The sequence below is a fragment of the Tricharina praecox genome (genome assembly GCF_024521635.1).
Source record: "Tricharina praecox strain CBS 144465 chromosome Unknown BZA05scaffold_2, whole genome shotgun sequence".
In the NCBI taxonomy this organism is placed as follows: domain Eukaryota; kingdom Fungi; phylum Ascomycota; class Pezizomycetes; order Pezizales; family Pyronemataceae; genus Tricharina; species Tricharina praecox.
This window is the reverse complement of record NW_026250404.1, coordinates 1,839,544-1,863,406: the sequence shown is the minus strand read 5'-3', so window position 1 is coordinate 1,863,406 and position 23,863 is coordinate 1,839,544. Positions and strand designations below refer to the sequence as shown.

The window sequence follows — 23,863 nt, the reverse complement described above, 5'->3', positions numbered from 1 at the left end:
TAGTTGGTTACAATGGGCTGTTGGGACGCTAGGTACCGTGCCCGGCGCATCCAACAACAACCTCCGCGCAAGAAGTGTAAACTCTGCGTTCGAGGTCGACATCCGGGTATATCTCCACGTCCCCCATCCCCCATCTGCCATCCCCCTCCCCGCCGACCCCCATGCTATGTACATCGCGTATGTAGAGTACAATACATTGTAACCGACACTTCCTCGTCGGCCATGGCCCACGGCGTGCCCGAGGCCCTGAGCTGATATGTATGACCGCTTGCACGCCTGCATGCTTGCATAAACGCAGTGTGTAGGTAGCTTGTAGGTGAGAAGTATGTGTGTATGTCAGTATGTACCTGACCTGACGTGAGCTCTGCGAACCCACCCCCCCCCCCCCCCACCCCTCCCTTCGCTCTTCCACTTCTTTCTTGCGAAACCCCACCCCACACACACCACACACACCACACACACCACCCCTCCTCGGTAATCGTGAGCGAATCGGGCCACTCCGTTTTTGTTATTTTTGTTTTCGATGTTGACTCTTCCCTTCCCTTTTGTTTTTCTTTTGCGATGTGCTTTTCTTTTTCTGTGGCGCGAGGCTGCGCTGTGAGCCTGTGAGCCCTGGCGTCCACACCGAGAGGGAGGATTATGGGCATTGGATGCTGATAATTGATTATGCGGGACGCGTGGTGGTGGTGGTGGTGGTGGTGGTGGGCTTTGGTGATAGTGGTGGCAAAAGCGGACGGGGCGCACGGTGGTGGTGAGGGTTGTGGAGGTGGCTGATGACTCCAACGGACTCCCGTTATCCGGATTGAGGAGCAAGTACATAAAGGTTCAGGAACGAATTTTGCCGTCTGAAGGGACGAATTACGGGCTCGGTAAAGCGGATCTTGAGCGGGATGTCCGAGTGATATCAGATGGTAGTATTCCGACAGCTCGGACACTGGGTGATCACTTCCGTCCCGAACCTGGCCGTTCAGTCGGGTACTGAGATGGCTGATGACTTCCAGCCGAAGTCACTGGAATTTTCAGAGGAGTCCGGGACTGTAAGATGTCTGTGATCCCGAACCGTCTTGATACTGGGTATCGATTGCACTTACACCACCACATTACATTGGGAAACATCGCAAGAGTAAGTAAGTACAAGCCATCGTTGCCGCATCCCAGTGGCACCAAACAAACAAACAAAGACACACATACACGTAGCGGGACAGACTAGACAGAGAAACAACGCCAAACACCTTGCGTCCGACCTGAAACTTGAACCCCGTTGACCTGAAGAAAGAAGAGAAAAGAAAGAATATGAAAGAGAGAAAAGAAAAGAGCCAGTCAGGCCAGCACTTTTGAGCTCCCAGCCCGACCTTGACAGCCAAAAAAACAACAGGACAAAATCGCATCATCGTATACAGCCATACGGAGAAGAGAGCATTGCGCTAGCATCACCCCCAGATCCTACTCCTTCGCTCCAACATCAACCTTCTTGGCCGGCGGCTCTCCCGAATCCGCCGCCGAGCTGCTGCTTTCCAACGGACGCTTCATCGCCTGGTTAGCCTTGACCTTGGCGAGATACTGCTGAATCATTTCCGGAGACATATTCTTAATAGCATCCGTGATCTGCGGCGATTTTAGAGGCATCTTTCCAGCTCCAACAGGACGCTTTCCAGCACCGAGACCGACCGGGGCCTTACCGGCGGTGGTTGGGTGAGGTGGGGTTGGGTGAGGTGGGGCCGGGGCTGTTCCAGCAGGTGACGGGGACTTGACGGTTGAAACAGGGGCTTTGCCGGCAGTGGTTGGGCGCGGAGTCATAGGAGCGACCACAGTCAAGGGCGTATTGTTGGTCGGCGATTGTGCTTTGGCAGCGGCAGCTGCAGCCTTCTGCTGTTTGAGTTCCAACAACTTCCTTGTCCACTCGGCGCGCTCTTCGGGGCTCATATGCTTGATGTGCTGGGCAAGATTCGCAAACGTGACTCCTGGAGTCAATTTCACGGGAGCTTTGACGGGAGCCTTTCCAGCGATTTGTCCCGGCGTGGGAGAAGCGGAAACGGGGGTCGACATTGACTGCGGTAGGGGTGGTGAACCCAGACTCATAGAAGGATCTGGGGGCGACGCAGCACGGGGGGCCACAGAAGTGGGAGAAGCCTTAGGTACGGAGGCATCGGGTCGGTTGAGGGAGCTGACCAGACTCGAAACCGTCGCCAACGCCGCAGGACTGGACTTGCCGGATGCCAGCTGAGCCAAAAAGTTCTTCAGTTGCTCCAAGGTCTTGGCGCTGTTGGGGTCCGTAGAGGCTTGGGCCTGTCTCTGCGCGATGATTCTAGTCAATACCGAAATGACCTGCTTGACGTCTGACTTCTGTTCCGATTGCTGGTTTCCGGCCGTAGGCATAGGAATCGGCGCCTCGAAAGCACGAGAGCTGGACTGAGTAGATGAACCAGACAGCTGAGTGTGCTGCTTCGCTGGCATATAGCTGGGAGGCAATGGCACCTGTTGCGGCGGCAGCGGGGGAAGCGGCATTTGCATCATCGGTTGTTGCATACCGTTGGTGACCTGGTAGTTGGGCTGCTGATGAAAATTCGGCGGCGGTGCCCCCATATGACCCATCATCTGGCCGTTCTGCAGATGCGCACCCCGTCCGTCCGGAGACTGCATCCCATCGTATCCCGGCATCGTTTGCTTCGCAGCATTCCCCTTCTTCTCCTTTTCAATGCTCACTCCCTCCACAACTCCCCAAAGCCAGCCCTTGCCGGCGCGGTCAACCTTGTAAAACGCCTTATGTTGTCCAAGGTTATGCCGCACACTGCTCTGCCAGCCCTGAGTTTGGACCTTGAACTTGTAGTATGGGTATTTGGTCTCGATGGCTTTGTAAATTTGAGGTAATGAAAGGACCTTATCCGCCGAGTTGAGGATTGCTTCGTGAATCATAACAACATACGAAACGTTGGGCTTGATGAGGAGCTCCGGGGCCAGATCAGCCTCGTTGATCTCTGGCGATGGAGAACGCAGCTTCTTCGGTCTCGGCGCAGCCTTCTCCTTTCTGGGCTTGCTCTCCATAACAGGCTGGTGATACGCCATCAACATGTTCGGGTCGTGCACCATCGAGGGCACCAGTTGATTATGGTTGTGGTTGGCATAAAGAGCTGGGTCGATGGCAGATGTCGCAGGGTACATTTGGTGTTGATTCATCGGCTGCAACTGCTGCTGTACGAGCGGCTGTTGGTAGAGCATCTCCTGATGCGGGTGAATATCGTAGTCATGACTATACGGCATCGTCGGCTCTTGGTAATGCTGCTGTTGAATCGGTTGTTGGGATTGTTGTTGAGGTGCTGGAGGAGCTGGAGGAGGGAGGGGGGGCGAGGGAGGAAGAGGTTGTTGCTGCTGTGGTAGTGATGGCGGTTGGTTGGAAGTTTCCAATAGAGGTATCGACGTCAGAGTAGGGAGCAATAACGCCGATGCAGGTCTGCGCGGCTCAGCTCGTTCGACCTGGGTTGGAACAGGGCTCTGTCTAACAGGCGTCGATTTCCCCGAAGAGATTGTAGGAAGTATCAGTTTGGACTCCCTCCTAGCGGCCGGTTGCTGCGGTGGCTGCGGGAGATGAAGCTTCTGTTGCTTCTTTCTCTCCCGCTCTCGTTCCTTCTCTTGTTCCTTAGCGGCCCGACTTTCTCTCTCCTTCTGTTTCTGTTCCTTCAACCTTTGAGTCTCAGCAGCTTTCTCAGCCAACTTCTTCTTCCGTTTCTCCTCCCGAATCCTCTCTCTCTCCTTTTCACGGGCTATCTCCCGTTGCCGCTCTTTCTCCCGTTTCTGCTCAAGCTCTTCGTGTTCCGTGCGCAGAGCCTCGGCTTCGGCTTCGGCCTTCTCCCGCTCCTTCTCTTTCAGTTGACGTTGCAACTCCTTTATTCGCTCCCTATCCCTCTGAAGCTCTTGCTCTCTCTTCCTGATATCCACGATGCTCTTCATGGGCCTTGGTCGGATTGGCTTCGTGGGTTCGGGGCTAGGTGAATCCTCCAACTCATCTTCATCGGAGGATTCGTCCTGGTCACCCTCCTCGTCTGCATCTCCTCCAGAGCCACCATCGTCTTCAGCCTCCTCGTCTTCATCACTCTCCTGGCCACTATCATTCTCGATACTGCCCTCTCCTCCGCTATCCGGGCCAGCGTCAACGTCCTCCATCTCAAGATCTTCGTCGTTTTCGCTGTAGTCTTCGTTACCACTCTCGTCCTGAAAGTTGTAGTTCATCTTCCCCTTTCCTCCCGTGAACTTGGGAGGAGGAGCGACCACAGGCTCTTCCTCTTCCTCTTCCTCTTCTTCTTCGACAGACTCTTGCCTCAATGGGATCTCTGGGACGATAACGTTGAAAGATATTCCACCAATCTGCACTTTCATGCCCTTCTCTTCAACGACAATGGTTGTGCCGGCCTGAACATACTCTTCGTCCACGAAGGCACCGTTTTTACCCATAATTTCAAGCTCAAAGCGATGTTTTTGAGTGTTGTAGAATAGACGGGCGTGACGTCGAGATATGTTCTTCCTGAGGGGCAGCGCAGCACTATCGCCCATCGAAGCGTTTGAAAGGGGAAGGTGAATTACGGGCTCCTCTACCTCAACCATGTCGGCGAATCCAAAGGGATCTCGGAACCGCGGAGGTTGAGCGAACTCGGGGCCCCGTCGAGACAGCGCAGATTCGGAGGCAATGCTCTGGGTCTTTCCAGACACGCCAACCTCGTCCTTCTTCTTCTTTCTCTTCTTTTTCTCCCTCTTCATGCTCGTTAATCCCGAAGACGTAGTCCTGCCGAATCCGCGGGGCCCCGTTTCAATGATTGTGCTCCCGTCAGGTCCAATGTGCGAGTAATATCCCGCCGCAGAACCTTCTGCCCGGCCGAATACCACCGAGGGGTTTCGGATATAGTAAACATTTCCGTCCTCGAAATCCAGCCTCAGAAACGCGTCCACTACTGGAGTCGAATCGTCGTCACCGCCAAACTTAGTCGCCTGGATAAGCTGATCGAATCTATCCGATTCCACCGCTTCCCTGTTCCGAAGCTCCTCTAGACCGGCAATACCACCAACCGCCGAGGAACGCCGCCGACCGGGTGTTCCGAAATCGTCGAGTTCGTGTAAAGCCCCTGGCTCGACAACCGGCGAGGGCGGTACGGAACCATGATGGAATTGAGCTTGCACCGATGAGGCCGCTGCGAGAATGATATTCCGCAGGTCCCTGTTCGTCGGTTGCGTTGGCGTTGCAAATTCAGGCATATTAGCAGTATTGAATGGCGGTGTCACGCTGCGGATAGACACAGTTTCAGGCTGGTTGGGAAATTCAGGCACATTGGCACTATCGAGTGGGGCGGGAGTTGCGTGTCGAATAGGCGCAGCACTGAAGTCCTTCGAAGCTTTGGTAATTGGAATTAAAGCTTGAGCTTGTTCTAGTTCCGCGATGGTCCCGATTTCAGATGATGTCGCTTTGGCGAGCGGTGAGGGTGTGCTCAGGGTAGGCGTTGGTGGTGCGTCTGATATCTCGGTGTCTATGAGCGGGAAGGTTGCGCTTGGGGTAGGCGCTGGCGGTGCGTCGGATATATTGGTGTTTGCGAGCGGGGGACCTGCATTTGGAGTGTCGGTTTCGTTCGCGGGGTCGGGCACGTTGGCGTTGACCGGCGGAGGGGACGCGTTGGAAATTGACGCAGTAGTCTCGGGCTCAGGCTCGTTCATAGACTCGCAGGTCGAAGTTTGAGTTGGAGCTTGATCAATTTCCGTAGGAGTCGCAGCTTCGAGAATATCAGCAGTGATGCGTGGGGAAGTCGCCCTCCGAGTAGGGAGAGGCGTGGCATCGGGCTCGCTCGCAATTTCCAGCACACTTGTGTCCGCAGGCGGAGAAGGCACTCTTTGAGTGGGTTCGGCGACGGTCTCGGCGACGTCCGTGGCTGTCTCGTCCTCAACATCGTTTCTCGCGATCTGAGGGTGAGACTCTTCTAATTGCTCCACCATGTGCCCCGCTACCTGCTCCACTACCACCTCCGGGGCAACTAAACCTATCCTGGGCGACTTCATGGCAGGCGCTGGCGGGCTTGCGCTTCCCGACACTTCCGGGGCCGTCTCCGCTCCACGCACTGTAGCCGTGATCGTTGTGACCGACACCACCGGAGCCATCTGTGTTTTTACTTCCACAGGTGTAGCCACATCGGGAGTGTCCGTCACCCCCGACATCTCCACGTCGTCGCCCTGCGTAGAAATACCACCAAGGCCTGCATCGGTGTCAACAGGCGGCATGGAATCAACATCGACAGGCGGCGTGGAATCAACATCGACAGGCGGCGACGCTGCTGCGGGCGCTGGTGGTGCCGAGGCAACATCGACACCGAGATCCACATCCGCATCGAGTCGCACGGGCGATGCAGGATCGACATCGGTGGGCGGCGGTACGTCGGCGGTTGCAGGTGGCGCCGACGAGGGGGCAGCATCGATATCGGCATCGACAACGACCGGCGAGGGCGGCGCGACTTCCGGAACCGTTACCACTTCAGGGACTGTAGTAATAACCATAGCGTCGGTCGCCTTCAGAGCCGTCTCCGACACCAGTTCCGCAGCTGTAGCTGTCGGTACGGCTGTGGCTGTAGTATCATCCGTCACCCCCGACATTTCCACGTCCTCCTGCGCGGGGCCGACACCGACACCGACACCGACTTCGACGGCCGGGGGAACATCAACGTCGATAGGTACCGCGACCGGCGACGTCGCACGCGTTACAACGGGCTGTTTTTCGGTAGTAGCCTCGGTCTCCGTTTCGTCCACAGTGGGCGGTCCAAGCTCGTGTTCCGGCTTCGTCGGCGCGTCGGCGCCGGGTGAGCGATTCTCCATGATTGCGACAAACACTTCCGACGTCCAGCCCTTTGCCTTTAACGGAAAGGGGATGGACAGGCGGCAGTGCAGACACGGTGATGGATCCTAATCGCCCCGAGCGGATCAGCGGGATGGTTCGTTTCGTGTTTTGCGGGTGAGAGAGTGAAGTAAATAGAGGGTTCTCTTCACAGTTTGAACTGGGGATGGAAGAAGCGAAGCGCGATGAAGAGCGGAGAACTCGGCCCTGTGATTGGCTGTGAATGCCTGGTGGCACTAACTAGCAGCGAATGCAAAGCAGGGACTGGGCTACGTCGGACTTCCAACTGAGGGATGGGCCTGAAATATACAAGCGAATGGTGGTATTCTCGAAGTGTTAGGTTTAGGTGGGACGCGGATATGGATGGTAATGGACTTGAGGAAACGAAGAACAAGTACACGTTTTGATCCACGACACATCACTCGTCTTTTGGGCTTACGGAGTATTTCGATTACCCGGCAATTCGCCATGCAACAAGAACTGCAAGGGAATCCACTGGCACGGCCAGCTTCAACACCATCCACTCCCCCAAGCACCATGTCGCACTACGTCCCCGCATCAACTCTACTACCTCTGCACGAGCTATCGTCTCAACCAGTCGGGACGAAAGTCCGTTTTCTAGGCTGCATCCGTGGCTATGATCACGCCAACGCTATTCTGACGCTCACCACCCCGCCCAAAGCGGTTCCCCGCGCTGATGTCGATATCACTCTCGCTCTGCAGACTCTGGGTATTGGACGCCTCAGAGACGGGTGTTGGTTCAATGTTATCGGATACATCACTGAGTCGAAAAACTGTGAGGAGGGAGTTACTATGGTGGATGCTATCATGCTTTGGGATGCAGGACTCATTGCACCATCCAAATACAACCAGGTGTTGGGAGAGCGACTTGCTACTGAGAAGGAGGTGGATGCTCATCAACAGAGAATGGAGATGTAACTTCGTTTATACGGGAGCGATTGGTCACCAAGCTGGCTAAAAAAGTAATTCAACATCAACTCTATTGGTCCCATACCTCCCGCAATCCATGAATCTAAAACGCCCGGCACTGACTGCCATCAAGTAGACAAAAGAACCCGTCCCAAAACCGTAAGCAACCGATCTATGATCCCAACCAAAGAAACACCCACCCCTCTACCCATAACTATATACCTACACAATACCCGCGCCGGCGCTCTATTCGAACATTCATCCCAATCGCTCTATCTGTGTGACACATTCATGCCGAACCCTCCATATGGCTCACCAGGCGATCCCGGAGCTCTTCCACCACCACCCGTTTCTCGGCAACACGTCCAAAACATCCCATCAACGACTTGGAAAGAGCTGTCCTCGTTCCGACCATCAAAAACGCATCGCCGTTCCTCACCCATTCCAACGGCTGTCCCTGACGAGCATATATCCCGCCATGCCGGCCAGCGTTTTCGTAGACCTCGGTTCCGATGGCTGCAGAGAGCAGGGTCATCGCCAATCCGTAGAGATCACTCGCATATGTTGGGCGGGGTCCGTGATCTTCCTGTGCTGGCTTATCCGTCGGGGACAGTGGCGGGGTGATCGGGCGGCGGATATGGGCCTCGAGGAGCTCGGGGGAACAGAAGGCAGTAGTAGTGGCACTCACTGGGGCCGGTAGATATCCCTCGACGTCCAGGTGTCCTGACGAGAAGTCGATCACAATAGGTGTCAACTGGCTTCCAGACTCAGTTCGGCTCTCCTTGATCAGAACGTTGTGCCATGTCATATCCCCATGGATAACCCCGATCCGCTTCAGATGCACGAATGTGTCGACCAGTTGGACTGAGAGATCCAGCCACTCCGGAAGGCCCATCACCGGTTGGGATTTCACAGCGCTCGTCAAGCCTGTTCGCTGCTCCACCCGCTTCCTCCTCGAGTCCCGGGCGTAGTCTGCGAGTGTCGTCCCAGGGATGTATTCCATCACCACCGCTGAAGTCACCGGTTCAAACCCGAAGAATTTCACAATCGACTCGCTCGGAGCAGCCGCAGTGATGTAGGCCAATATCTCGGCCTCCTGCCTGAGGACCTTATCGGCGCCAGGATGGCAAGGTTTCTTGATGGCGACCGTCCTCTTGCCGGCGTCCGACACCAGCGTCCCTCGAACAACCGCACTCCATGCTCCACTGCCGAGATTCACTCTGGCTCCCCTCTCAACATCCTCACTGCACCTCCCCGCCGGATAAGCTGGCGTTTCGGTCAAAGCCCTCCGTCGAACACTCATCAAGTCTATTGTAGTTCGGGCGACAAAACCGGGGCTCACTGCACCCCAGTCCGCAAACGCTGAAGAGGCAACGGGGGTCATCGGCGGCGTAGCCATCGTTCGTGTTGTTGTTGAAGGAGAAGGATTAGGTGGCGGTGCGGTCTGAACCCGCAGGCTCGGCTTAAATGACCCAGTTGTCGACATCGTTCGTAATGGATGGGAGGTTTGTTTCGGGAGGTATGAGGAGGCGAGCAAAGGATTGTCGAAAGTCAGAGATAAATAAAGAGGTGTTGGGTATGTAATTGTACGCGTATGGCCGAGAGCCAAATTCAAAGTTATGCTTCTGGTTCAGTCTGGGCTGCTGGCCGTTGTCCGTTGCCGAGAACGAGACTTCTGCAGGTTTGAGAGGAGTCCTCCATAAATCTTTAGGGATGCTCCTACCGTATGCACTTGTACAAATGACTGTATTTAGGGCTCCCGGGTGCCTCGTTCCGCGATTTTGTGTATAAGACCGAGCGGCGGCTGAGTCGGTGAATAACTGTAAGATGTTTATATATCGCGCAAATAACGGGCGGATATGCTAGCGGTTGGACGAAGTGGAGAGGCAGTCGGTATGACTTATCGCTTGCGTCAGGCCCAAGCAAAAGTGCCGGTATGATAGCAATAGAGTATTGTAGCTCCGATAGATCGGTGCAGTAGGCTGGCTGTCGGATTATCGCGGTGGCAGTCCAGGATGACAGTGGGCAAAATAGAGTAATTTGGTGATAACGTTCTCCACTTACCCCGGGTATGTGCAAGTGTTTGGGCGTTTATATGGATGAGGAGGGCTGGTCTGCCCCGCCGCACCGGGAGAAAGTGCGCTTTTGCTTTTGTCATGGTGGAGAAGGGTTTCGAGTTGAACTGTGCCCGTCGTCCAGTAGCATTGTGCTTCTCCTTCTTCCAGGGCCTATGATCATCATCCTGCCCCTTCCACCCCGCCTCTGACCCGAAATTTCTTTTTTTCCTTCCCTTCCCTTCTTCTTCTTCCTCGCCGCTCAACGCACAGACCTGGGACTAGAGCAGGTATGCTGACGGAATTACCCGACGAGCCGAAAAGTAGTACCGTGGTGGCCGTTTTGCTTCTTTTGACCACACCTCCAGGCAGTGGTGGAAAATGCAAACGGAGTTGTTGTTTTGTCGCCTCTATCCTTTGGCCGGGAAAGACCGGGCTGTTTCTGTCCGGAATAAAATGGAAGTGAACTCATTTCACTTATCTTCCAAGTACTCTATCCTGCACTTTCATAGCCCTATCCCGATTATGTATGATCAAGCAAGAAAAGGAAGACCTATGTAAGTACACTTTATCTGGTGTCATTCATCCATCCGAACGACTTTACGTAGAGTCGATCGTGATCTGCGGCGCGCGAAAGTGACAGACATTAAACCGCTGCCGGAACGTGTTGTTTGTCAATCGATATGATTGGTCCTGGGTGCTTGGGGGGCCTTGATACTGCTACATATCTACGGGGCGGAGCTTTGGATGTCATAGGCTGGGTCGTGGGGGGATGCAAAGGTGGAGTGGTGGGGAATCCATGTGCGCTGTGCATTGGACGCAGTGGGCGCGGGGGACAATTGGTCATGGGGTCGCACTCGATAGTGGCCACTAGTGGGATTGGCTGTGGGGACAGAAACGGGATTAATATTGGGGCTCTTAATCTCTCATGACTGGTGGGATGTAGCGACGAAATGCTAAAGTAGCATTACATCCTCCTCAGGTCGCGCTCGAGGCGCTCAACTCACCAGGTCGCCTTATTGGCTGTTAGGCGGTGCGTTCGCCGTGTTGAATCGTTGGCCGATATGACCGACGCCCCCAGCACGGTACTCGCTCAACTACAAAGTGATCGCTAGTGATTAAAACCAGATACTCCGCCCGCCCTCCAGTCTTGTGATGCCTCAATCTGTGGGTCGTTCCCGGGTATGAGTTGGAGGGAGCCAGTGCAGATGGTCTTCACTGGTGGATGCCCAAGCCTCTAGGGACACTTGGTACTGCGATGATGTAAATTAGCCCGTGATTCGCCCGAATCCTGCTGAACAAGTTCAATTTCCAATCGATCAATCAAATCAATTGTTTGACAGCCGTACATTGCCACGACCCTGCTGTAGTCCAGGGTCTCCAGTGACCGGGTCGGGTTATGGGGAATTCTACCATACAGACTATTGCCACACGTGAATATCAGTGTTGGATGTTCAGACTTCTCCCCAAATCAGACACAATCTTCAGCCGTCCGTCATTAATCGTCATTCATAATCGTCCGTCCCAAGCATGGACTTTCAAGAGTCAGCGACGTAACCCCGTTCCGAGCATTGATTCGAATAACTGCACTGTTCAGCCTCGAATTGAGATCAAGACTGACTGGACGGACGGCTGACTTCCTTGTGACTGAGTTTTCTTGGGATGGCATCCAGAGCCCATCTGCAGCCGGAATACTATGTACCTTTCATCGCACAGCCAGCCCAGCCCAACATCTGTCCGCCACCGTCCGTCGGAAAAGAAGCGATGAACGACAAAAGGCCACTCGCGGACCAGTAGGAATACTGCCCGCCGATAGGGCCAACAAGATATCCATTAGATGCACGCATCCGGACGGAGCCATGGGAAGCAGTCATCTCGCTCTCACCTGACTGTCGACTTCAGTCGGTTCCTATTTTGCAGATTAATCTCAAGAACTTTCGTTTCCTCGGATGGCACATCTGGACCCTGATTGTAGCTTTTTTGTTCAATCATTAATTGCATACACCCTGATTGAGGCGAGATTATGTCGCGACGGCGAGCGGTGAACGCCGAGTGATTCTCCAAAGACGATCATACTACATCACCCGGCCCCGAGAGTTGAAGTTGAGGTACTACGTTAGGTACCTCAGGGATTGGCCCTGGTAAGTTCTTAAGGATATTCGCTACTACAGGTGTCAGGGATCCAGCCTTGCGAGGCTGCGTCATGTGTATGGATGTAAATGTAACCATATGAATTGCATCGAAAGAAAAGAAGAAGCGGATGGATCGAAAAGCCAATGCAGAAACTACAGCAACGAAAACTGACAAGACAAACCAACCAGCACCAGAGACAGAGAAAGAGAAGAAAACATTTCAGGATCAGCAAAGCAAAGAAAGAGAACACCTGTGAAAAACTTAATAGAAGACGTGTATATCAAAGCAAGCGAATAGCACGTGAATCCCAAGCCCATATCATCATCAGTTCATCTAACATCAAGGGCGAGTAGTCGGAATATGCCATGCCGCCATGATAACTTTGTCGCAATGATTAACACAAAAGAGCATCCCGAGAAGAGAACATCGGGGTCTATGACACACTACATCGCCATCTCGGCCTGTAGCTTCCGCAGTTCTTCCTCTTCGTCTTCCTCTTGTGGCTTGACGGTGACTGTGAGAAAGTTGTCAGTATAAATATTCACGTGATAGGTAGTTTCGGTATGGTTTTGCTTACTCGGCGCGACGGCCTGCCCTTGCGTAGTCACGGGTACCGAAGGTGCGCTGATCATCTTCTCGTCCAACGCCTTCTGCTCCATATCTGCGAGTAGCTCGTCGAGCTCGTCTTCCTCCTCCGGATCGGCCATGCTCACGTTGCCGATAGCAACTGAAATCTCCTGGTTGTATTGCATGTTCTCGCGGATCTCCTCCCTGCAGGCATCAAAGATGTCAGTAACCGCGACGAGTAAATCCTGCTGTAGCCGAGCTTCGGGCTAGGGTGGCTGGGGTGTGCATACATGGTCTCGTCGACATCGTTGATACCGATACGCTTGTTCATGCCCTTCATGACGTCCGAAGCCTCCTTCATAACCTTTACCGTCTCCATGTTGAGGTTCGCGGTTTCCACAGCGTTCATCTGTTGCTCTAGGGTATTGATGTGCTGCTGCGTCGTGACCAAATTCTGCTCGAGAACCTTTTTGCGCTTCAGAGCAGCTCGAGCAACTATTACACACCGTTAGTACCTGTGTCGTTGTTACCGCAGAAGGCGGCCAACAGGCGAGTTGTCTGTGAGGGGCAATAGTCATTCCTACCGGTCTTGTTCGTTGTGACGTTTTTCCTCGCGATAGCCTCCTGCTCCAGCATCTGTTTCTCGGTGTGGATTTCGCGCTTCCTGAGCATTTCTAGCTGCTGTCGCAGCTTGACGATAGCTTCCTTCGACGCATTATTCCGCTTCGCGTTTCCTCCACCTCCGAAGTAAGAAAAGATATTCATCATCGGTTTTCGCGCTGGTGACGGGATATAAAAGTGTGCAGTGGCGAGTTCTCTGTAGTAGCTATCGGGTTGTGGAGGACGTGGTTGGTTGCGTTGCTTGGGTGTGAGCGATGGGAGATGGAGGAAGGATGTTGGATCAGCCAGTGACGAAGGCGGTGAGAGTGTGTGGAGGGGCTGAAGCGTGATCAAGCGTTCCCGCCAAGACGCGGCTAGCCGACTCGATAGCGGGCCGGCTTATCTCTCAGCTCCCTCACCATCGTCATCATCCATCAACGCTGAAGAGACATAAATAACCGAACATGCCGCCAAAAAAACAGCCGACCGTATCCAACAAGAAGAAGGGGACTCTACCACCCGGTGCGACACAGGCTGTAGCTTCAACCCCACCACAGTCCCTATCATGGCCACCCTTAACCCCGCTACTCCCGCCTTCAGACCTGGAACTGAGAGACGTTCTACCGGAACAGATCCTTACAATTCCCAGATTCTTCACCTCGACGCTATGCAAAACATATGTCAACTACCTCCAGAAATCCGTTTCATTAACCACGACACCTGGAAAACCGAAACACGGCGATGCGGTCCGCGTCAACGACCGTTTCCAGATCCATGATGCAGCATTCGCGGAGCGGTTATGGACTGAGAGTGGACTGAAGGATGTCGTTTCTAGGAAGGATAACGACTTATGGGGAGGTGAAGTTGTGGGACTGAATACGAAGTGAGTCACGTTCTGTCATTGTGGTATTTGCAGTGGCAGCATGTTGAGGACGGAAGCAGCATACGAGTCTATCGCTATCAAACCGGACAGTTCTTTGACAAGCACTACGATGATTCGAATCAGCTGATGCACGGCGATCCACCAGTGCCTTGCCGAACCACCTGGACGTTGTTGATCTACCTCACTGGCTCTGCAGACGGCATCGTCGGCGGCGAGACGGTGTTTTATACCGATGCTACAAGGACAAAGAGGAGTGAAGAGGTTGTTGTCGATCTGGAGAAAGGACTTGCCGTGCTTCATAGGCATGGGAGGGAGTGTATGCTTCACGAAGGAAGACAGGTCACAGACGACGGTGGCGTGGGGAAGTGGGTCTTGAGAAGCGATTTGGTGGTCAAACGGTAGATTACTATAGCCGCGCTTGAAACTTATTTGAGGTTGCCCAAGAGGTTCTGTATTGGGGTTTCTGAGAGGGTTGAAGAAGAGGCATGGCTCCACTCGAAAAACAAGTGGTTGTGATTGATGCCTTTTATATGAGCGGGCGACGATCAAAACAAAAGCTTAGAATGTGTAAATAGCGGACAATGGCGGGGAACTAAAGAAGCTATCGGGCAAGAAGAAAGAGAGAGAACATCAGTTTATTTCGCATGCAGCCTAGCTAAGCCATGGCGAGTCAAATTAAACAAACTTTTCGTCTCACCGGAGAGAGTCGAGATGGAGATCCCGCTACAATCTAGTCTGTTGCGGCGAATGGAAAGAAGAATGAAATAATGTTCCACGAAGACAAGATTCCAAGGACGAGTGAGTCCCGGTGGACAATAAGCGACTTACCCGGTTGCGTATGAGCTCAATTATAGTTAACTAGGGTGTGCTGCCCCACGTTAACCCAAGCTCAAGCTACCTCCATCCCAAACCACCAACGCCAACACCTCTATCGGCTGTCCTCCGTTGCGCCACAACACCTTCAAGATGTCCGACGACGACTTTATGCTGGAGTCCGATAACGAGGACTATGAATTCGACTACGAAGATGACGGAGAAGATGAGTCTGCGGACGTGGACATCGAGAACCGATACTACAATGCGAAGCAGATGAAGCCGACAGATCCGGAGGCTGCAATCAACGAGTTCTTGGAGGTTGTCAAGTCAGAGAAGGAAAAGGGAGACTGGTTGGTCCATGTGGGAATAGGATGAGATGCTGGGGGCTGATGATGGATGCACAGGGGATTCAAGGGTTTGAAGCAGGCCATCAAGCTAGAATTCAAATTGAAGCAGCATGAGAAGGTATGTCCTTGGTTATGGACGTGGAAAAGCTGCTTGCTGACCGATACGCAGGCGGTGGAACACTATGCAGAGCTTCTCACCTACATAAAGACGGCAGTCACCCGCAACTACTCCGAGAAGTCGATCAACAACATGCTGGACTTCATCTCGTCGTCGAGCGACCCGGAAGACATGCCATACATGGAACGATTTTACGGGATGACTCTAGAGGCGTTTACAGGTTCGAACAATGAGAGGCTATGGTTGAAGACAAACATCAAGCTTGCGAAATTGTGGCTGGACAGGAAGGAGTACTCGCGGTTAACTAGGAATGTCCGCTCGTTGTACAGAGCCTGTCAGAAGTCGGATGGATCTGATGATCCTAGCAAGGGTACTTATTTATTGGAGGTCTATGCCATCGAAATTCAGATGTATTCTGAGATGGGCAACAATAAGAAGTTGAAGGTTTGTTGACCAGGCCGAAGTCACCGCTTGGAAAATAGTTGCTGACCAATGTCAGGCTCTATACAACAAGTCCTTGAAGGTCCGGTCGGCAGTGCCGCATCCTAAAATCATGGGTATCATCAGAGAGTGTGGAGGAAAGATGCACATGAGCGAAGGTTGGCCACTCCGTCCCCCGGCCATCTTAGATAGGCACTAAACTAACTAAGCCACACAGAGAACTGGAAAGATGCGCAGAGCGATTTCTTCGAATCCTTCCGCAACTATGACGAAGCGGGCTCACTGCAGCGAATCCAGGTGCTCAAGTACCTCGTTCTCGCAAGCATGCTGATGAAGACGGAAATCAACCCGTTCGAATCACAAGAAACCAAGCCGTACAGAAGCGACCCCCGCATTTGTGCCATGACGGATCTGGTGGAAGCATACCAACACAACGAGATCCACCGCTACGAATCGATTCTGCAGACGCACAAAGCCGATATTCTCTCGGACCCTTTCATCCGGCAGCACATCGACGAAGTCACCCGTAACATCCGCACGGAGGCACTCATTAAACTCATTGCGCCATTCACGCGGTTCACGCTCGACTTCATCGCGCGCCAACTCAAGATCTCTATCCCGGAGGTCCAGGAGATCCTCGGCTTTCTCATCCTCGATAAAAAGATCCGCGGAAAAATCAACCAGGAGAAAGGCACCGTCCAAATCGAGAGCAATTCCGACGTTGAGAGAATGCGTGCCATCAGCGACTGGTCCAACGCCCTCGACCGCGTAAGCCGAGCCATGTTCAACGAGGGTGACGGCTTTAGACTAGACGACCCTAGCGTTGGTCCAGGAGGTAGTGGTGGTGCCTCAATTACTGGTGGTGCTGGTACCGGTGGTGGCGGTACGTATGGCCATGTTTCTCCCAGATACCAGTTGCCATCCTCTCCAAGCCCGCCTTGTTGATGGGCCCAGGGCATGGATGGGGGGGGGGGGGGGTGGGGAAAGCAGAGTAGCTGATGAGATGCGCGTATTTGCTTGTAGGCCGCCCCTGGCAGAGTGCGGTTTCGTAGATCAAATGTGATTTCCTCCTCGCTGTTACCCGCGTTGTACTACGAATTTGATTTGATTGTTTCTGGGATGGAGTTAGATGGCGAATGAATACTTCCTGCTCTACTAGTTTGTGATATGAGATACGGTTTGTAAGATCAAAAGGGTGGTTACTACATTTTCTTTCGAAGATGGCACGAAGAAGAGGGACCATCGTTGAATGGGGCATCAGTCGTGTCATATATACACAAATCCACACAAATCTCCACCACACGCACCCAATCACCAGCACCATAACATAAAACGATATCCCCGTTTTCTGCATAGCATAGCATCTTCATCCCCACATCCCCACCACCACCCAAAACAAAAACAGAAAGAAACAACTCCCAATTACCACCACCACTTCACTAATCCTCAACATCATCCGCCAATAACCCCTGAAGTGTAACAAGCCCATTAACCACCTTCTCCACCAGTCCACCCTCCTCATCGCCGTCACCAGCCCTCAGCACCTCATCCTCCTCCACACTCGTTGCGGTGACGAGACTCTTCAAGTAATTCCTGTGGGTCAAGAAGTAATCCACACCCTCGACGATAGTCGAAGTATCGAGATTGACTCCCGAGGTAAGCTCTTGTTTCCCACCGAGTTTCTGGACGATGGCGAGGATCATCGCGATGCCAATGCACTCGTTCACGGCAGGCAAGACGACGACTGTGGACTGCTTGCTCTTCCATGCGTCTACCATCGCCACGCGAATCTGCGGACTGAAATACTTCAGGAATGCGATTATCTCGCGGCCGTAGCGGATTCCGATGTTGGCGAGGAGGTTAAGGGCGAGAGGAAGTAGTCCGCGGTACCAGATTGCATGGAGGCGCGGGTGAGAGAGGGGTGTGACGCCCTCTCTAATGCGTGCGGCAAGGGTGGTAGATGTTAGAAGCTCCAAGATGTTTTCAAGGGCGAGTTGCTCGGCAATTACCGGAACTGACGAGAGCTCAAGGAGGAAAAGGACCGAAAGTTCACCGTAGACCGGATCCTCTTCGTTTGTAGCGAGTTGCTCAGCCCATGAAAAGAGGGTGGTAGCAGCCCGAATCGTCTGGTTCTCGTGCAAGTGGTTGGCAAGGCCGTAGTGGATCTCACTAGAGTCTTTTATCCGCAGGGCTGCCTGTAGGATACCGGTTACCAGGGCAATGTCCTGGGGATTCGCTCGGTCAGGGTGTTGGTGGGCAGCTTGAGCAAGGTCTTTGAAGCCCTTTGCGACTACAATGTCGAGAAGGTCGACGACGAGGATGCCAAATTCTTGCGAGTGTTTTTCTTGCTTGACGGCAGCATTGAGGGAGATGTAGATTATTCGCAGTAGCGAGCGGTAGTAGTCCATGTCGGCGGTGACAAGAGCTTGTCGGAACTGTGTCGTGCTGTTGTGGATAGCCTTCAGGGCAACCGTGAAGACGCGCGTGAAAAGATCCGAGTCCGGCAGCGCCTGATGCAGTTTGCGGACAACGACGAAAGCAAACTCCGCCCGGCGGGCGAGAATCTGTGTGAAGATGGGAGCCGGAAGTCCTGTCTCCACGTTTTCTTGGAGGCAAGTTTCGACCACACTCACCAGGGAATCGGTAAGCTCTTTACTGTTATCGACAAAGTCACAGAGCTCAACCGCGAGCAGTTCCCAGGCTGAAAGCAGATCCTGTGATGAGATCGTTAGTACTAGTTCGTCCGGGGATGCAAAGACAAAAACTCACAACTTGTGTCTGCACCAGTGACAGGTTGAGATTCGCCCGCTCGACCTCACATCGGTACCCGTCCGGACGCCCAGCCCAGCCAGGATCGAATCCGAGAACCTTGTCGCCCAATACCATGTCGTAGACTGCGTCCACCCCGTATATCGTCCTTCTCAGCCTAGTCTTTTTGAGCTGTGCAAGCTTGACTCCTGGCCACTTTTCTTCTAAGTTCTTCTGAAGGTGTGCGTGGAGACTCGGTCTGTATCCACTAATCTTCACGGCCTTCTCGAAATAAAAGTTCAGCCGGGGAAGAAGTTGCTTGAAGAATACTTCGTCCCGCTGCGACGGCCTCCTTGTGTGAAGGTACAACGCGAGTATCCGAGCAATATGCGCCGCAACAGCTAACTTGCATGACTTCTCGGTGATGAGTTCCTTAGAATCTGCAGGCAGGAACTCAATCGTGAAGTTTTCGACATGCTTGGTCAAACCCGACAACAGCCTTGGGTGCTTTCCGATATCATCCATGGCCAAATTCCAGAAATTCTGTGCCGTTGAGACCATCTCCAACATCGCCAGAGTCTTTTCGACGGGAAGACGCTCAATCTCGTCCAAGGCATCAAAGCATATCGCCAGCATCGACTTCTTCTTCCCAGCCACGGCCTGACCAGCGCTCTTGCCTTGCCGGAGGGCTTTGCCTTGAAGAAGAAGTATCGTCATACCCTGTTGTTTGTTGCTTACTACTGCGGAGATGAAGTTCCAGATGCGAGTCTCGATGCCCTCGTCCTGGTATGGCCGGTCAAGATCCGACAAAAGGGCGACGAAATGATTCGCACAATCTACGCCCAGGTGTCCCAGTAACGAAGGAGGCTCTTCGGCGAAGGATCCGGAAGACTTTACCAAGCTTTCGAACAGCTCCAGAACATGTCTTCTGTACCTCTCGTCTGCTGCATATAGCTTGGCAATAGAGGCAGATGCCGCGTACAACTGCTTCTCCAGGTGTGAAGGGTCGTGTCTAGTAAACAAGTTAGTATATTGATCTACGTAATACTGGTGTAGATGATACTGACCCAAGATAAAGGCGGACTCTCGCCAACATGTCCGCAAACTTGACCACATTTACTACCTGGTCCACCCAAGTTCCCAAGGTCTGTATGTACAAGCTGCTTTCCGGGGTTTGGACGCCATCTGAGATAGCTCCCAAGATTGGTTCGATTGGTAGATCGCTCGTCGCAGTGCTCAAAAACACAGAAACAAGATATTCTGCGCTGGGTACCAATACGCTCGTGACCTTGTGATCCACATCCGAGAACTCGTCCACACCGTAAACGTAGTACAGAATCTTGGTGAAGACTCTAGCGATCAATGTTCCAATATGGAGCTTCTGGGCAACGTCCTTAGTATACTTGAATGACCGATAGCTCTCGAATATATCCACAACAATTCGCGTAAACCCAAGGAGTATTTCTCGTAGGACGGTGTCATTGGCGCCCGTGCCAGTAGGACCATGCATGATAGCTTTAGATGAGGAACCAAGAGGCTTACTCCATCCTTTGTTAGTGGCGCTGCTTCGAATAGCCTCCTCAACAAGGGTTTCGTAGAGTGTCAGGCAAGACAACGTGAAGTCGTAGCTCCCCTGGGTAACCTCCACTGCCGAAAGATAACCAGCGAACGCGCCACCGCGTCCGTGTCTTTCCAACAGTACACTCCTGGCGAGGTAGGCCCACACACGCCCTGGTGCCAGATGCACGAGCGAGTTGACAAACTCCACCCCGATAACGAAGAAAGGACTCTCAGTGGTGTAACGATTCAGCGCCGAGTCCAGAAGGTCAAAGACAACCGAGATGACATCCTTAGTCCTCTCCAACATCTCACTAGCTTCCATCAGAACTTGAGGAGCCTCATGAATTTCTGGCTCTCGTGCCAGCGCCGCTGCAGATTCCTTGGAGGAAGCGATCAACATTGTGAACAGCGACACAATCTCTGTTACAATCTCGGTCTGAACCAACGCTACTTCGCCAGCTTGGCTGGAAGCTGCACATTCCAAGATACGGCCAAATAGTGCAAGAGCATTGTACTCGTGTCGCCAGGCTACCACTTGTTTGGTACCGCCGCTAGAGATCACAATACCCTGCGTGCCCTGTGGGATGACGATACCGCCCAGCACAGCCAATGAGTCTTCCTGGTCGTCGAACTCAAACATGCCTCCATCCCGTGTCGGGAACAATTCCAGGTCTTGTTCTAACTGAATGTAGCGAGTGTCGTCATCTTCTGGCGTTTCCAAATCCTCAAAATCCTTGAACCCATGCGGAAGGGCTTCCGTATAGGTCGGCACACGAGCGAGATACCCGATTAGGGTTGCATCCTGAGTTGTTAAACCTCGGATGAGACGTAGGAACGGTAGAGGCTCATGGGGAAACCGGTTCTTTGCCCGAGCAAGAAGTGCTGCCGCGCCTTCGTGCTGCCAGAATTTCTCCACCGAACCTCCAGTCCAATCGATCCGGTTTGGCGGTTCCTCCAAAAGTTTGGGCTCGTCGTTCAGGAACTTCTCGTAAGCTGAAAGCTTGTTGTATTCGACATTGTGCGGCAAAAATGTTGCGACGATAAGGGTGCCCGTAAACTCGAAGAGCTTCTGCGTCTGGCGCACAAGGTCTGCAACTACATTCTTCATCCTCAAGCCATCCTCTTCGCCGTCCAGGTGAAATCCTGATACTTCTGGCTTGGCTTCAGTAGGGTCAAGCAGACCTACAATGGAAGCTGGCATTTGTACCACCGGGTGCCCGACCAAGTTTGCGAGACCCACTTCCACCGTCGTAGGGAAAAGCCCTGGCAGATGTTGGCCCCACATCTCAACGGCTGGGGTTCCACGTATGGCAAGTCCGTCGGCGTCATCCCAATGAGGCACATTCCTACTGAGCTCATTGATGTGGCCCAAAAGAAACGCCCATCCCATCACGGCAAGACTACTTGTGTAGGTACGACCAGCACATGCTTGCATGGAGTTTGTAATCGCTCTGATCGCTGATGGATCCTTAATGTAAAAGGCTTCACTTGGTGCCGTAGGTTGTAGTGAAGGGGGTGCCGTAGCAGGAGGGGTAGCAGAGGATCCTGGGGATAGAGGTTCAGCGAACTCTTCATCGATGATGGCCAAGGCGGTTGGGATTTGAAGCATCGCTACAGAGACTATCGATGCTAGCCCAGCCGTATAAGAATAGAAATTGCTGATCTCCTCATGGGTTGGAAACAGCACCTACACAGGACATTAGTATCCCGCTTGATAAGTTAGAGCATACAAATTGTACCCGTGGTCTGCCTCTCTTATCGAAGAACCTGACATTCTCCATCAGTCGAAACCATTCAGTTGCCAACTTGCCGTTGACAGGCTGTGGTGGCGGCTTGTACAACAGCAGAAAGAGCAGCTGTTGCAGATGTATGATCTCCAAAAATGTCTACAGGGCATCAGCAACAAGCAAGATGGATACAGAGACAGCACCGGCCTAACTTACCTGTTTCTCCCATGTGTATGCAACCTGATCGCGAACTTCAGGCTCCTCTAACCTTTGTTTAACCCAGGTTGGCCGACCGGTATCATCACTCCCCGCCTCGAACCATCTCGATCGAATTCCTTCCACAATACCTATCGCATATCCGACCCATCCCGTCGCCACCAGTTGGGAACTGAGCTGTTGACCGGCGTCGTTCCAAACGCTATCCCGACCGAGCGCAGCCCTCAGCAGCGCCACGGCAACCTTTGTAACATATCGCCGCTCACAAAGGTAGATCTCCACACGATCGAAGAAGATTCTGTCATCCTTCTGTTTTCGATCATCGGCGTTGTTCGGTCGGAATATGCTCTCCAAGAAGCTTGCGCCAAAGGTGCTTGCGCCGAGGTCTGTTGCATCGCCGCCGGCACCCGCCTCGGCAGCCAATAAAGCCTTCACCGGGCGGCCATGGTGTTCCAGTACCACGATGCGTAGCGCAGAGATCTCGTCAATGTTTAACGTTTTGCTGAGATCGAGTGCTGCAGTCTTCAGCTCGGCGATCAGTGGGAGGGTCGACGGTATCGTCCCGCAGCCATCGCCTCCAGGCTGGTCGGCGGCGGTGAAGTTTATCGGAGCTGTACGCCTCTCAAATTCTTGCTTGGATGCAGCGGAAGGAGGAGGGAACGGATTGTGGCAGTTCTGGAGCGCATTCAGAGAGTATTTGGAGCACAGAAATGCCGTGGCCTGGGCGACACTGGTGGGGGAAGGCGTGTTGGGTGAAGTGATGCGTGTGAATATCGAGCGCCATGACCTGTTCGATGCGCGCCATTAGCTGCGAGCCTTATGCGGAATGAGAAGTCGTGGTGATGTACGGGAGTAATGTCTTATTCTTTAATGCGTCGTCGAGAAAATCATTGTCGATAGAAACAGGAGCCATTGCTCAACGTATAAGCGGTTTACGATGGCGATGGAGAGGTTGTGAGCATTCGGCGGAGGAAAGAAAATCGAGAGGACGTTTTGTTCGTGGCAGTGCGTTGGTGTGGAGTTGGTAGCAGATGTCAGCGATCGCGGGAGGACGCGTTTGTGGTTTAGCTAGAAGGCTGACGACGCGGCTCTGCTTTTACTCTGGCCGGGCTGCTGGCGGCAATACTAGTGAGTGTGAAGAAAGAGGCTGAACGAGGCCGAGGACAGGCTGTGACGCTTAATACCCCCGCTACGGATAGACATCTTGATTCTTGAGTCACCGTTTTTCTCTCTCACTTTGGCATAAACTTGCTGGATCCACTCTGGTATTCAGCTCCGCGCCCAGGACATCTGCCCGTTTTCTTCACAGCATCTTTGCCCGGTTGATCGGACGTTTCGTTAACGCCCCGCTTTGGCTCAAAGTGTCGGGCGATATGACCCCATAGACGATATTGATAGAGTATAACAAGCCGCAGTGTAAACTGCGTGGACTGGTAAATCCGATGGAAATATCTGTCATTCCATAGGATGGTGGCCCCCGTATCAAATGACCTCTGCGTGGGATCACGTCGACAGTCCTGGTACACAACGAGTCAGGATGACCATGATTATCTTTGCGGGCTTTTTTGGGATCCATCCATCCAAACGAAAACTTATATATCCGCCGGACAGTGCACCTTCTTCGTGTCTGATACCCATTTCATTTCCCTCGTCCCACGGTTCGGTGTCACTATTCGTCCATTCCTTCACTCAAGATGACTCGTCTCTCAGGCCTTTTCCTGACTTTGTTCGCGGTTGGCAAGTGGTGCTCGCGAACTGTGTTTGGTGGGGCTCTGATGCTGACCAACATGCTGAAACCTGCGCCGAGACAGGGCATATCGCAGACCGCAAGGTACAAGCAAGCTGTGTGCCTAAGCAACCCGCC

The 23,863-nt window shown here is 53.1% G+C and overlaps 7 protein-coding genes across 7 annotated transcripts; 3 read left to right on the top strand and 4 right to left on the bottom strand.

The window, feature by feature from the left end:
• Positions 1-1,053: 1,053 nt before the first annotated feature.
• On the bottom strand, positions 1,054-6,395 carry BZA05DRAFT_385512 (uncharacterized protein). The gene has a single exon (XM_051482420.1). The coding sequence runs from the start codon at positions 6,250-6,252 to the stop codon at positions 1,444-1,446; it is 4,809 nt and encodes a 1,602-aa protein (XP_051343748.1). The 5' UTR covers positions 6,253-6,395; the 3' UTR covers positions 1,054-1,443.
• Positions 6,396-7,327: 932 nt separating this feature from the next.
• BZA05DRAFT_331017 (telomere capping, CST complex subunit-domain-containing protein) lies at positions 7,328-7,798 on the top strand (the record flags this gene model as incomplete). Its single annotated transcript, XM_051480568.1, has 1 exon — positions 7,328-7,798. The coding sequence occupies one exon, from the start codon at positions 7,328-7,330 to the stop codon at positions 7,796-7,798; it is 471 nt and encodes a 156-aa protein (XP_051343747.1).
• A 280-nt stretch (positions 7,799-8,078) lies between these two features.
• BZA05DRAFT_441283 (kinase-like domain-containing protein) lies at positions 8,079-9,188 on the bottom strand (the record flags this gene model as incomplete). The annotated part of the gene is made up of 1 exon (XM_051486653.1): positions 8,079-9,188. The coding sequence occupies one exon, from the start codon at positions 9,186-9,188 to the stop codon at positions 8,079-8,081; it is 1,110 nt and encodes a 369-aa protein (XP_051343746.1).
• A 2,789-nt stretch (positions 9,189-11,977) lies between these two features.
• Positions 11,978-13,548, bottom strand: BZA05DRAFT_385504 (Snf7-domain-containing protein). The gene is made up of 4 exons (XM_051482418.1): positions 13,128-13,548; positions 12,834-13,038; positions 12,554-12,747; positions 11,978-12,490 (listed from the first exon to the last, which is right to left on the bottom strand). The coding sequence occupies exons 1-4, from the start codon at positions 13,309-13,311 to the stop codon at positions 12,420-12,422; spliced, it is 654 nt and encodes a 217-aa protein (XP_051343745.1). The 5' UTR covers positions 13,312-13,548; the 3' UTR covers positions 11,978-12,419.
• Positions 13,549-13,552: 4 nt separating this feature from the next.
• On the top strand, positions 13,553-14,675 carry BZA05DRAFT_385500 (uncharacterized protein). Its single transcript, XM_051482417.1, has 2 exons — positions 13,553-14,026; positions 14,086-14,675. The coding sequence occupies exons 1-2, from the start codon at positions 13,608-13,610 to the stop codon at positions 14,426-14,428; spliced, it is 762 nt and encodes a 253-aa protein (XP_051343744.1). The 5' UTR covers positions 13,553-13,607; the 3' UTR covers positions 14,429-14,675.
• Positions 14,676-14,910: 235 nt separating this feature from the next.
• On the top strand, positions 14,911-16,722 carry BZA05DRAFT_367712 (putative COP9 signalosome complex subunit 2). The gene is made up of 5 exons (XM_051481570.1): positions 14,911-15,192; positions 15,247-15,307; positions 15,359-15,751; positions 15,807-15,906; positions 15,966-16,722. The coding sequence occupies exons 1-5, from the start codon at positions 14,993-14,995 to the stop codon at positions 16,691-16,693; spliced, it is 1,482 nt and encodes a 493-aa protein (XP_051343743.1). The 5' UTR covers positions 14,911-14,992; the 3' UTR covers positions 16,694-16,722.
• A 5-nt stretch (positions 16,723-16,727) lies between these two features.
• Positions 16,728-23,071, bottom strand: BZA05DRAFT_112052 (nucleoporin subcomplex protein binding to Pom34-domain-containing protein). The gene is made up of 6 exons (XM_051478594.1): positions 22,848-23,071; positions 22,000-22,786; positions 21,796-21,942; positions 19,564-21,743; positions 18,518-19,508; positions 16,728-18,462 (listed from the first exon to the last, which is right to left on the bottom strand). Exons 1-6 carry the CDS (start codon positions 22,910-22,912, stop codon positions 17,188-17,190), a joined length of 5,445 nt encoding a protein of 1,814 aa, XP_051343742.1. The 5' UTR covers positions 22,913-23,071; the 3' UTR covers positions 16,728-17,187.
• Between the last annotated feature and the right edge of the window lie 792 nt (positions 23,072-23,863).

Bases quoted from the DNA above. Each gene is read 5' to 3' on its own strand.
- BZA05DRAFT_385512 (XM_051482420.1), bottom strand. From the start codon at position 6,252: ATGCCGCCTGTTGACACCGATGCAGGCCTTGGTGGTATTTCTACGCAG.
- BZA05DRAFT_112052 (XM_051478594.1), bottom strand. From the start codon at position 22,912: ATGGCTCCTGTTTCTATCGACAATGATTTTCTCGACGACGCATTAAAG. The intron at 19,509-19,563 runs GTCAGTATCATC...CTTGTTTACTAG, and splicing joins AGAGTCCGCCTTTATCTTGG to ACACGACCCTTCACACCTGG. The intron at 18,463-18,517 runs GTGAGTTTTTGT...ATCTCATCACAG, and splicing joins CACTGGTGCAGACACAAGTT to GATCTGCTTTCAGCCTGGGA.
- BZA05DRAFT_385504 (XM_051482418.1), bottom strand. From the start codon at position 13,311: ATGATGAATATCTTTTCTTACTTCGGAGGTGGAGGAAACGCGAAGCGG. The intron at 12,748-12,833 runs GTATGCACACCC...TGATGCCTGCAG, and splicing joins AACGATGTCGACGAGACCAT to GGAGGAGATCCGCGAGAACA. The intron at 12,491-12,553 runs GTAAGCAAAACC...ACTTTCTCACAG, and splicing joins AGGGCAGGCCGTCGCGCCGA to TCACCGTCAAGCCACAAGAG.
- BZA05DRAFT_367712 (XM_051481570.1), top strand. From the start codon at position 14,993: ATGTCCGACGACGACTTTATGCTGGAGTCCGATAACGAGGACTATGAA. The intron at 15,308-15,358 runs GTATGTCCTTGG...ACCGATACGCAG, and splicing joins AATTGAAGCAGCATGAGAAG to GCGGTGGAACACTATGCAGA. The intron at 15,752-15,806 runs GTTTGTTGACCA...GACCAATGTCAG, and splicing joins GCAACAATAAGAAGTTGAAG to GCTCTATACAACAAGTCCTT.
- BZA05DRAFT_385500 (XM_051482417.1), top strand. From the start codon at position 13,608: ATGCCGCCAAAAAAACAGCCGACCGTATCCAACAAGAAGAAGGGGACT. The intron at 14,027-14,085 runs GTGAGTCACGTT...GGACGGAAGCAG, and splicing joins GTTGTGGGACTGAATACGAA to CATACGAGTCTATCGCTATC.